General features: G+C 42.3%; 1 protein-coding gene across 1 annotated transcript in view; it reads right to left on the bottom strand.

Annotated features, from left to right (window-relative positions):
• Window positions 1-11,269, bottom strand: part of KCNMB3 (potassium calcium-activated channel subfamily M regulatory beta subunit 3) — a 43,086-nt gene extending 31,817 nt beyond the window's left edge. The window contains exon 1 of the mRNA XM_073578799.1: window positions 11,159-11,269. Coding sequence (XP_073434900.1) covers window positions 11,159-11,219 — 61 coding nt within the window. The 5' untranslated portion in view covers window positions 11,220-11,269. The remainder of the gene's footprint in view (window positions 1-11,158) is intronic.
• Window positions 11,270-13,455: the final 2,186 nt, after the last annotated feature.

Below are 13,455 nucleotides of genomic sequence, written 5' to 3'. Positions count from 1 at the left end.
AAGAGAATGAAGCAAAAAGCAAAACATTGATCATTTCACACAAAACTCCAAAAATGGGCCAGACAAAAGTATTGGTTGCACCACCTTTAGCCAAAATAACTGCGACCAACCGCTTTCGGTAACCATCAATGAGTTTCTTACAATGCTCTGCTGGAATTTTAGACCATTCTTCTTTGGCAAACTGCTCCAGGTCCCTGATATTAGAAGGGTGCCTTCTCCAAACTGCCATTTTTAGATCTCTCCACAGGTGCTCTATGGGATTCAGGTCTGGACTCATTGCTGGCCACCTTAGAAGTCTCCAGTGCTTTCTCTCAAACCATTTTCTAGTGCTTTTTGAAGTGTGTTTTGGGTCATTGCCCTGCTGGAAGACCCATAACCTCTGAGGGAGACCCAGCTTTCTCACACTGGGACCTACATTATGCTGCAAAATTTGTTGGTAGTCTTCAGACTTCATAATGCCATGCACACGGTCAAGCAGTCCAGTGCCAGAGGCAGCAAAGCAACCCCAAAATATCAGGGAACCTCCGCCATGTTTGACTGTAGGGACCGTGTTTTTTTCTTTGAATGCCTCTTTTTTCTCCTGTAAACTCTATGTTGATGCCTTTGCCCAAAAAGCTCTACTTTTGTCTCATCTGACCAGAGAACATTCTTCCAAAACGTTTTAGGCTTTTTCAGGTAAGTTTTGGCAAACTCCAGCCTGGCTTTTTTATGTCTCGGGGTAAGAAGTGGGGTCTTCCTGGGTCTCCTACCATACAGTCCCTTTTCATTCAGACGCCGACTGATAGTATGGGTTGACACTGTTGTACCCTCGGACTGCAGGGCAGCTTGAACTTGTTTGGATGTTAGTCGAGGTTCTTTATCCAACATCCGCACAATCTTGCGTTGAAATCTCTTGTCAATTTTTCTTTTCCGTCCAAATCTAGGGAGGTTAGCCACAGTGCCATGGGCTTTAAACTTCTTGATGACACTGCGCACGGTAGACACAGGAACATTCAGGTCTTTGGAGATGGACTTGTAGCCTTGAGATTGCTCATGCTTCCTCACAATTTGGTTTCTCAAGTCCTCAGACAGTTCTTTGGTTTTCTTTCTTTTCCCCATGCTCAATGTGGTACACACAAGGACACAGGACAGAGGCTGAGTCAACTTTAATCCATGTCAACTGACTGCAAGTGTGATTTAGTTATTGCCAACACCTGTTAGGTGCCACAAGTAAGTTACAGGTGCTGTTAATTACACAAATTAGAGAAGCATCACATGATTTTTCGAACAGTGCTAATACTTTTGTCCACCCTCTTTTTTATGTTTAGTGTGGAATTATATCCAATTTGGCTTTAGGACAATTCTTTTTGTGTTTTTCATTTAAGACAAATTAAATGAAGATAATAATACCACAGAATTTGTGTTTGCTATCATTTTCAGGAAGAAACTGAGTATTATCTGACAATTTCAGGGGTGTCAATACTTTTGGCCACAACTGTATATAACCAGAGGTGTCTGGAGGGATAGTATAAGACACCCTCCTCCTTTCACTGAGTACCGTGTTGGCATTTTGGGCATCCCAGAGGAGGATAGACCCAGTGGAACAGACTGAACGGCCGCTCCTGTACTGTGCTCAACTGAAGTAAGGCTATTTAGCTTTAAAGGAGAGAATCATGTTTCCGTGGAAGAAAAAGAAGAATTCCGTAGCTTGGCACATGAATTGTATGATAAAAGTGTTAGGAAGAACAGAAGAAGTGAATTCTGATTGTTTCTGTTACTGCTATGTTGAAGAAGGAAAATTGTCTATTATTATGACAAGGAGTGGATGTTTTATGGTGCAAGAAAATAACTGTAGTGCGAGAAAATGATTGAAAATAATGTGCCAGAAAGACTCCAAACGATGCATTAAAAGTAGAGAAAAAAAAAAGTTTAACCCACTCTGTATCAACGGGAAAATCGAAAAGCAAGCCAGCAGCCACAGCTGTTCCAGCTCCCCCTCCCACCACTGCCCCCACCAACACACAGCTTGTTCCTTATCAGTGGCCCACACAGCAAGCTCCAGCTCCCGTGCTCCAACCATACACAAACTCAGCTCACTACTCCAATATCTCTTCCAATCCTATGACTGGGAACTTTACTCCCCAGATTCACCGTGCCAAGACTCATCTGCAATGCTGGCGCTGTGGCCGACTCGGTCACTTCCAGAGAGATTGTCACACTCCCGCTGATAGATGCTACCCACAAGTTCCCCCTTCCAATCGCAACCTAAATACTGGGAACCCTAGAGGATACCTCAGTTACGGACAGCCCCAAAATCCTGATAATTGTCCATACTGAAGGGGTGGCCAACCAGGGTCTGCCATTACAACGTTCTCCACCAAACCTGAGGCATGCTCATCTGTCACGCTCCCTGTAGGGGACACCCTTGTTAAGTTCATGGTAGACACTGGGGCGGCCAATTCTATAATCAAGTCATCAGATGTACCTACGGATATCCCTATTCAATTCTCAGATCAAGAGCTTGCTTTAATTGGAGTAGATGGCACACCCAATAAACATACTTTTACAAAACACATCCCTGTGGGACCCTTCCCCGAGGTTACTGCTCAATTCGTGATCTCTCCCACATGTCCAGTAAATTTACTAGGAGCAGATTTATTATCACAGTTCCGCTCCAGAACACAATTCCAAGATGATGGCCAGATGGTCCTTACGTTACATAATCCCTATGCAGATGAAGGCAGTGAGGAAATTTGTATTTTGCATGCCCTTCCCACAGTTATGATAGCCCTGATAGGCCCAGATCCACCCCCAATATTGCCTGAGGATCAACAACTCACCCCATACCTCTCAGAGATACCATCTAAACTTTGGTCAAAAGGGCCAAATGATATAGGGAAAATGTCTGTAAAACCAGTAAAAATGTTTCTCAAACCTGGTGCCCCTTTTCCCAAAGTCCATCAATATCCTTTGAAATATGATCAGGAGCGGGGCCTCGCGGAACAAATACAAATGTTACTTGATAATGGTGCTCTGGTACCCTGTGTTCCTCCACGTAATATGCCCTTGTTTTCCGTTAAGAAAAAGACCCCACCTGGCCAACCCTCTGTGTACCGGCTGGTACAAGATCTACGGGCAGTTAATGCAGCTACTGTTCTGGAAACTCCAGTGGTGCCTAATCCACATACTCTTTTGTCGAAAATACCCCAGGATGCTGCTTGGTTTACAGTCATCAACCTTGCCAATGCCTTCTTTAGCATTCCGTTACCCCCAGATTGCCAGTTTCTGTTTGCATTCACTTATCAGGGACGATAGTTAACATGGACAGTTATGCCACAAGGGGCCCAAAACAGTCCCAACCAGTTTGCAAAAAAACATGAACGAATGTCTTTTACCCTAGCAGTTAGATCACCCCAGGTCACGCTGCTTCAGTATGTGGATGATCTTTTGTTGTGTGCACAGACCGAGCAGAAAGCCATTGCTGCCACTGTCAGCCTCAAGTATCTGGCAGATCTGAACTGTCGGGTTTCGGCCTCGAAACTTCAATTCTGCCTTGGTCAAGTGATATTCTTGGGTCACTGTCTCCTTCAAGATATCAGACACCTCATAGAAGAAAGAAAAATAGCTATCAGCTCCCTTTCTTTCCCAAAAGCTGAAACTGAACTCCAGCGTTTTCTTGGACTATGTACTTATTATCATCAATGAATACCGGATGCATCCTGCATAATGCAACCCCTTTACAATGCCTTAAAAGACGGTATAATAAACTATAAGGACAGATCACCGGTTTGTATGGAAAACCTTTATCGTGCCTTCTCTGAACTAAAACGGCTTATTGCTTCCGCCCCTGCCTTGGGCATCCCGGACTATACTCGACCGTTCCATTTGCATGTGTCTGAGAATGAAGGACACGCAGCTGGGGTACTTACATAATCACATGGCAATAGGCAACGACCAGTGGGCTATTATTCGGCCCTCCTTGACCATGTGGCCCGAGCATCACCAAATTGCATGAGGGCAGTTCACACCACTCACTCGCTGCTCAATAAAACTGCAGACATAATTCTTGGACATGAAACGCACATTTTTGCCCCTCATGACACTACAGCAATACTGACACTTCAGCAACCAAGATATTTTAACTGTGCAACGACACTTACGGCTGCAGTGTTCACTCCTTTTTCCTGACTATGTCAAGTTATATCGCTGTACTAGAATCAACCCCGCTACTTTACTGCCGGTCCCCAAGAAAGATGGCAGTGATGAGGATTATCTCCAACATTCTAACTGAAGAAACAGCTACGCTATCAAATGTCAGCGAAAATCAACTCCCAGATCCTGATCTAATGTTATACACGGATGGTTCAAGATATGCTGATGAGTTTAGTAGATTCCACACTGGATACGCTGTTACCACAAAGGACACTGTAGTGCATGCAGCTGCGCTCCCGCCCTCACAGTCAGCATAAGAAGCAGAACTTCAGGCTTAGTCTACTACATGTATTTTGGCCAAGAACAGACGGGCTAATATATACACGGACTCATGGTATGCATTTGGTATTGCTCAGGATTCTGGGGCTCTATGGGCCAATTGATGGTTTATTACTACTGCTGGAACCCCAGTGAAAAATGCTGAAGCTGTTAAAACCCTCATGAATTCAATTAAATTACCTACTCAGGTGGCTATTATCAAAGTTAAGACGCACGGTCCTAGGAACAGTCCACAGACTGTTGGCAACGCATTTGCGGATATGCAAGCAAAAGCCACCACTCTTTTACCCGTTGAACCAACCATACTAGCTATGGTGACCACACGCTCTCAACGTAAACAGTTACAAGAAGCATTGACCCTACAAGAACCTGATGATCTATAACAGACTAAAGTTTTCTATCGGACCACTTAATAACGATACAAAAAATATCTCCAAAAGAAGAGATGAAGCAATGGAAAACTGATGGGACACGAATGGATAATGGTCTCTGGAAAAAGGACCAACTCGTGTGTCTCCCTCAGCAGATGTACCCTGCTATTGCCACATGGGCATATGGGCCTACACATCGAGGAAAGAATCAAGCCCTCGCACTGGTGCAAAAATTCTACTGGGCCCCGGGAATTTCCACAGTTTTGACAGAGCTCAACCATGCCTGTAATATCTGTCAGACCTGCAATCCTGGTCAACTTCAACGTGTACCCCCGAAGCACCTTACTAAGCCCCACTAACTTTTCCAAAGGCTCCAGGTGGACCATATCATGTTACCTAAGTCTGGAAGGTATGAATACTGTTTGGTTGTTGTTGACATGTTCTCCAGTTGGCCGGAAGCATTCCCTGTTACCAACATGACTGCAAAAACCACAGCGAAGAAAATGGTGATGGAAGTCTTATGCAGATATGGGGTTCCAGAAGTTGTTGAAAGTGATCAAGGTCCGGCCTTTTCTTCTCATGTGTACCAAGAAGTTCTGACAATGCTTGGATCCACTGTAGCCCTCCATACTTCGTACCACCCACAATCCAGTGGGAAAGTTGAGAGGCTGAATAGCACACTGAAGGGACAATTGACCAAAATGATGCAGGAGACTACGGCTCCATGGCCAGAGCTCCTACCCATTGTACTATACCACATTCATACTACCCCTATTGCAAAACATGGCCTGTCCCCATATGAGATATTGTTTGGTGCTAGGCCCCCAGTTGCAAATTTCCAGCCTCAGCAGTTATCAGAAGAAACTGACCGTGCTGTTCAATATGTTATTCAGCTTAGTAAAAATCATGCTAATATCTATGCTCTAGTTTCCTCTTCTCTTCCAGATTCAGCAGAAACCGACACCTGTCATAATTTGAAGCCTGGTGATTTTGTAGTCCTGAAAAGGCATGTCAGAAAGCACGGACTAGAACCCTTGTATGACGGTCCCTATCAAGTCCTCCTCATCACCCAACAAGCCAATAGCAAATAAAGGGGGCATAATGTTTTGGTTTTCCGCATTTTCCATATTATTATTGGTAGAAGTTAAAGTTAAAGTTAGAAGATATTTAAAGACTCAGAGATCAATATGATAATGACAATGATTATAATAAGGACAGTTGGTGGTCAGACACCTTCTCCTTTCTCATCGAGCTAATTGGTTTAAGGGAATTGGGGGCTGGATAGCTGGGATCTTAAAAAGCTTGTTGCATATTGCTGCCTGTATCCTTGTTGTATATGTGATACTAAAACTTGTTCTTTGGTGTATTTCTGTATGTATTAGGAAATTCTGCACTAGGACCGCTAATGATGATACCAAAGGCGTTGTCACCCCTGCTCTTCTCTACACCGATCCCAAAAGGTTATTCAATGAAGATGTTGAAGCCAAGTGCATGACTACCTTCAAAAGATCTCCACCACATCATCAAAAATTGTTATTCGAAAATTGCAGCATACAGGGGGATGGGTGTGCCGCAACAGCCATGACTGGTAACACGACATCAGCCATGTGAAGACCAGTACCCCTCAAGCTTATGGCTTGGGATAGCACCTCTGTTGCTGCATATTAGTTAACAAAATTTATCTAGTGGGGATTGTGAAGTACAGTATTCAGACGTACGGGACATCTTGTTCTCAAAGACTCCATTTTTGTGCTTGCGACGCCATTTTGTTTACCAGATACATTTTGTAACTAGGGGAAAGTTCACGGTTGTAATAAAACCAGACTGTTCCAGTCTGAACAAGATATAAGACATGAGATCCTGATGAATGTGCTATTGTTCTATTCTCTACGTCACGTAGCTGGAGACATGAATGTAGTTTCCGGTTTTCTTGCAATACTATTGGCTTATAAAGTAAATGTGTTCCGACGATGCTATTGGTAGCTGTATACTTTGCATAATTAAGCAAAATACTATTAAAAAGGTGACATAATAAACGGGGATAGCCATCTGCCTTGATCCTCCCATACAGAGACACACGTCTCTGTCTGGTCATTCTCAGTTGCTAGCAACGCCCTGTGGATTAATTTGGAAATCACTTGGTCAACCGTGAAGGGTCACTTGATCCTCCCTCAATAGCTCCCTCGACACTGTCATGGATCTCTTGAAACGCAATGGATAGTCTTAACATAGAAACAAAATATTTTATCATTTAAAAGGCTATTTTTTATCAAAATGAAGTTTATTTGATTTTTTTAAATTTATGATAAGTCAATTTAAAAAAATAATGTAAAACATCAGGAAAGTTAAGCATCAAAATGCCAGGGTTTACAGCCATTGATTGATATATCTACACAACTTAAGAGCACGCACTGTATGTAATCCACATTTTACCTAAAAAGTTTTTTTCATTTTAAGTTAATGGTCTTGTGTCAGAAATGATTATCTACAACATTGTATTTGTTTTATTTGCATCTCTGTTTTTCACAAAACGGGTGCCCCAAACAAATAGGTAATGAAAAGTTAATTTACAATATTCACGCGTTGTGTTTTTGTGTGCTTTTTGTTCTTGAAAACTTCAGCATTTCACTGTCCCAACAAAGTGACTGAAATTTCTGAAATCTCATGTTGCTAAGTTTTCCTTGCAGATTTAAAGCAGTTTAAATTGTGCAGCATGTCACTACAGTGTTTTTCATCTATTTTAATGAATGGAAAAAAAATGCTTAAGAACGCATAAAAATTTAAATGTAAGAAATTTATGACATATAATAACAGAATTCACCAACCCTTGCTTTAAGAAACGGAGAAATTATCAATGGTATACGTGATTTTGATGCCAACGATTTCTGAATGTTTTTTTTTTTATAAAATGTATGATGTTGATTAAGAATATGACTTTGGTTTTGCCAGATTGGCCCTATATTCTTAGATATTTAATAGTTGATTAATTAACCCCTTAACGACCGCTGATACGCCTTTTAACGGCGGTAATTAAGGGTACTTAAACCACAGCGCAGTGAACTCACGGCGCTGTGGAGTAAGTAAATAGCGCCCCCCAGTGTCGGATTTTCTCCAGGGTCTCGGCTGCAGGGGGTAGCTGAGACCCCAGAGAACATGAATCGGGTTGGTTTTTGCTGACCCTGCTTTTGCGATCGCCATTATTAACACTATAACGGCAACCGCAAAAAAAAAGCCATGATTTTGCATTTAATTTCTCTTTCCTCTGATGTGATCGCACATCAGAGGAGAGAGAAAGAGGATCCCCGATGCCCCCCCTGTACCTCCCAGTGGTCCTCTGTCCCCTCCCGGTGGTCCTGTGTCCCGCCGGCATCCTCCGGTGGGCGCCGCCATCTTGGATCCGGAGAAAACGGCGGGCGCATGCGCAGTGCGCCCACCGGGAATCTGCAGGCTCCGGCTGGCAGATTCCATTCATTCATTTTGATCACTATGATAAACTATCATAGTGATCAAAATAAAACAAATGGTACATAACCCCCCCGTTTATCACCCCCTTAGTTAGGCCAACATAACAAAATAAAGAAAATATTTTTTTTTTCAGTTTTCCATTAGGGTTAGGGCTAGGGTTAGGGGTAGGGCTAGGGGTAAGGGGTTGGGCTAGGGCTAGGGTTAGGGCTAGAGTTAGGGCTAGGGTTAGGGTCAGGCTAGGGTTAGGGCTAGGGTTAGGGCTAGGGTTAGAATTAGGGTTAGGGTGAACTAGGATTAGGGTTAGAATTAGGATTAGGGATTAGGATTGGGATTAGGGTTAGGGTTGGGATTAGGGTTAGGGGTGTGTTGGGGTTAGGGTTGGAGCAAGAACTGAGGGGTTTCCACTATTTACCAACTTTGGGGGTCTAAAGATTGGGGTCTAAAAAAATCACTTTTGTGGAAATAAAAAATACTTTATTTTCACGACTCTGCGTTTATAAACTTCTGTGAAGCCCTTGGGGGTTCAAAGTGCTCACCACACATCTAGATAAGCTCCTTGGGGGGTCTAGTTTCCAAAATGGGGTTACTTGTGGGGGGTTTCCACTGTTTAGGTACATCAGGGGCTCTGCAAACGCAACATGACGCCCACAGACCATTCCATCAAAGTCTGCATTCCAAAATGGCGCTCTTTCCCTTCCAAGCTCTCCCATGCCCCCAAGCAGTGGTTCCCCCCCACATATGGGGTATCAGCGTACTCGGGACAAATTGCACAACAACTGTGGGGGTATGATTTCTCCTGTTACCCTTGTAAAAATAAAAATTTTTGTTGGCGAAAAGATCATTTTTGTGGAAAAAAAAGTGGATTTTTTATTTTCACGGCTCTACGTTATAAACTTCTGTGAAGCACATGAAGGTTCAAAGTGCTCACCACACATCTAGATAAGTTCCTTAAGGGGTCTAGTTCTAAAATGGGGTCACTTGTTGGAGGTTTCCACTGTTTACGCACATTAAGGGCTCTCCGAACGCAACATGGCATCCGATCTCAATTGCAGCCAATTCTGCATTGAAAAAGTGAAAACGGCGCTCCATCCCTTGTGAGCTCTGCCGTGTGCTGAAAAAGTGGTTTACCCCCACATATGGGGTATTGGCGTATTCAGGAGAAATTTTACAACAAATTTTGTGGCTGATTTTCTCTTTTAACACTTGAGAAAATAAAAAAAATTGGTTCTGAAGTAAATTTTTTGCAAAAAAAGTTAAATGTTAATTTTTTCCTTCCACATTGCTTTAGTTCCTGTGAAGCACGTAAAGGGTTAATAAAGTTCTTGAATGTGGTTTTGAGCACCTTTAGGGGTCTAGTTTTTAGAATGGTGCCACTTTTGGGTATTTTCTGTCATGTACGCCCCTCAAAATGACTTTAAATATGATGTGGTCCCTAAAAAAATGGTTTTGTAAATTTTGTTGTAAAAATGAGAAATCGCTGGTCAACTTTTAACCCTTATAACTTCCTAACAAAAAAAATTTTGCTTCCAAAATTGTGCTGATGTAAAGTAGACATGTGGGAAATGTTATTTATTAAGAAATTTGTGTGACACATCTCTCTAATTTAAGGGCATAAAAATTTAAAGTTTTAAAATTGCAAAATTTTCAAAATTTTCGCCATATTTCCATTTTTTTCATAAATAGACACAAGACTTATCGAAGAAATTTTACCAATATCATGAAGTACAATATGTCACGAAAAAACAGTCTCAGAATCAGCGGGATTCATTAAAGCGTTCCAGAGTTATAACCTCATAAAGGGACAGTGGTCAGAATTGTAAAAATTGGCCTGGTCATTAAGCTGCAAACTGGCTCCGTCACTAAGGGGTTAATTAATTACAGTAAAATTCTGGCTTCAAAATGTCACCTTTGTAAGCCTACAAATTGAAATACAAAATAATTATATGGGATATTTCATTACTTAAGACACTGTTAAAGAGACCAAAAGCCTTAAACTATTGCATTTGTTGTGACACACAAGTCGCACTGGGGAAATGCATTAGATTCAAGGATGAATTATCTCAAAAACTAGAACCAATTCAGCAAAAGTAATGGGATTTTTGAATTCAGCTCTTTCAAAATACCCAAAATACAATAAAAAATCCTTGGCACCAGAACATTTTTTTGTAGATCTGTGTTATCATTATGGCTATACAGTATATTAGTATATCATTAAATATCACCGATGTACACAAAAATGAAATTTTACGTTTGAACATAGCGCGGATCTCAGCATGAAAAATGCGTAAGAATGCCACTGAAAGATGTCAGAAATCGGTAATGACTGTCGGATAATATTACTTTTGTAATCTTTGTAGAAGTTTACAGATTGATGCATTTCTGACTACACAGAGCTTACATAAAGGTGGTTTCATATAATATTACCTATATACTTCTCAGCCCTTTACAATCCGCTTCAAAACTGGATCAAAACAGTAAATTTAAAAGCAGACTAAAGAGTGCTACTTTATGTATTATTAGCTTTTACACCCTTTTTACCATTTCTCTTTTTTTTATATTGTCTGGGTACAAATAATTAGTAATGATGCACGATTATTATCAATCCAGTGATAAATAATCTCCTCTGTATGAGATCTCACAAACTTATTAACGAAAGCGCTACAGAGTCATTGGAAACCATTGCTAGGTGATGGATATGTCATCGGAGCAGATTATTTTTCACTAAGGTGTGAAATCAAAAACTAATCCTCTTTGATTGCTGCTTAGCTCGGCTGCCTGAAGTTTTAATCACAGTCAGAAAACCACTCACATCTCACCACACACACCCAGTCTGGTCAAATGGAATACTTTACCCGAAAGCAGGAACATTGAGCCGTCGGCTTGCTTCTGCGGAGGCATCTTTTTGCTTGTCATCTTTCATACACTCTTGATTAATCTTTGCCTAAAATCCCCTGAAAGAATTTAGACCTGAAGCTTTTGTATCTCTGAATTAGTTGCCTCGCCAGGGATTTTTTTTTTTTTCACATCAGCTTGACCGACCTGTGAATAATTGATGACTATACTTTGTTGTCTCTGGCTGAAGAGGATAAAATTGTACATAATCTTTTTGTGTTGAAGAGTAAGGAAGCTTCAGCTACACAGTAGCTCATCCATATTTTAAAAGGTAGCATCTGGTTTTGCTTTTCAAGCAAGCCACTAAAACCGTGAAATGTAACAGCAGAACCATCAATGTGCCCGGGTGAAATAATTACTGTTGTTATCAAAGAGGTCACATCAGCAATTAATCAACTTTCTCATTCAGTAATTTCTTTCCATACATGTAATTAACCACACGGAATATAGTAACAATAAGATCTTTAAGAGTTTTCTTTATTTTCATGACTATGAAAATTGTAGATTCACTCTGAAGTCATCAAAACTATGACTTAACACATGTGTAATTATATAATTAACAAAAACGTGTGAAACAACTGAAAATATGTCTTATATTCTAGGTTCTTCAAAGTAGCCACCTTTTGCTTTGATTACTGCTTTGCACACTCTTGGCGAGCTTCAAGAGGTAGTCACTGGAAATTGTTTTCACTTCATAGGTGTGCCCTGTCAGGTTTAATAAGTGGGATTTCTTGCCTTATAAATGGGGTTGGAACCATCAGTTGTGTTGTGCAGAAGCCTGGTGCATACACAGCTGATAGTCCTACTGAATAGACTGTTAGAATTTGTATTATGGCAAGAAAAAAGCAGCTAAGTAAAGAAAAACGAGTGGCCATCATTATTTAAAGAAATGAGTGTCATGATCCAGGTTGGATCTGACAGATTAAATGCACAAAGTAACCTTTTTTTTTCCTTTGGCTGTGTGCCAAAGGTGGTTTTGGAGTGGCAGCTATGGTGTAGAGCTGCACTCAGGATGCTGGATTCGGTTGCTGGAAAGCTGGACTCAAAATGTTGGACTCTTTGGCAGAAAAGCTGGACTCATTTGCTGGACTCTGTTTCTGGACAGCTGCACGCAGGTGGTGGACTCTGTTTGCTCCAAGGCTGCACTATGGTGTTGGATCCGGTCGGAGGAAAAGATGCACGCAGGTGGTGGGCTCTGTTGCTGGGAGCGTAAGCAACAGAGCAAAGCTAAGTGGTGTTCCCCTGTTTTATCATTTTTCCTTATGTGTGTTTAGTGCAGTGGTGGGATTAGTTTCCGCACCGACCATTTCCCTAGTGAGGGTTTAGGTGCAGGGTGAGCTAGGAATATTGTCAGGATCCTGTCAGCGCCAGCGTGCAACCTCCGCTGAGCTGGGACTCACCCGCACTGTAGGGGGGCTCGGGGTCAGGTACAGCCGGAAAGTACAGATACACAGGACCTGTGGACCCTGAAGTTTAGCAAGCAGTCACAGGACCTACGGTCATGTGACTGCAAGAGGGCGGGGCTTAGCATCCTGCTTTCAGAGATGGCAGGACACTATACAGAAATATCAGAGTCAGGCAAAACGGAGGTCATATACAGAGATATCAGTAAAGTACCAAGGATGATACAGAACGGATAGTCAGGGCCAAGCAGAAGTCAAAACCAAACAGACATAGAAGGTACCAAGCAGAATCCAAAGCAATATCCAGAGAACAGACCGAGTCGTACACAGAGAATCAAGCAACCAGAACACAGCACAAACACACTCAGGGGTCACCACACAATGCCAAGGGCGAAAGTATAACTGACGGGGGATGGGAGCTTCCTGAGGCTATAAGAAGCTTTCCCAGAACCAATGAGAGGCCACCATAATAGGTCCCAGGTGTGCAGGTAAGAGTCTGCACTGAGATCAAAACATTAACCCCAGAAGTGCCGGTCAACCCAGCACTGATATCATGATAGTACCCCCCTCTCAACGGGGGGCCTCTGGACCCCCAGACTTGCCCGGGTACCTAGCATGGAAAGCCCGAACCAGGCGATCCGCATGCATCAACCGTTCCGGCACCCATGACCTGTCCTCCGGCCCATACCCCTTCTAATGAACTAGGTACTGTACTGACTGCCGTACCAACCTAGAATCTACGATGTGACCAATCTCATATTCCACATGTCCCTCAACTGAAACCGGAGGAGCAGCAGACTCGGATTCTCCCCGGACTGCTTCAAAAGGCTTCAGTAGAGATCTATGGAAGACGT

This window comes from Dendrobates tinctorius, unplaced genomic scaffold, assembly GCF_039654945.1.
Source record: "Dendrobates tinctorius isolate UK_male_01 unplaced genomic scaffold, ASM3965494v1 ptg000060l, whole genome shotgun sequence".
In the NCBI taxonomy this organism is placed as follows: Eukaryota; Metazoa; Chordata; class Amphibia; order Anura; family Dendrobatidae; genus Dendrobates; species Dendrobates tinctorius.
This window is presented reverse-complemented; position numbering and strand designations above follow the sequence as displayed.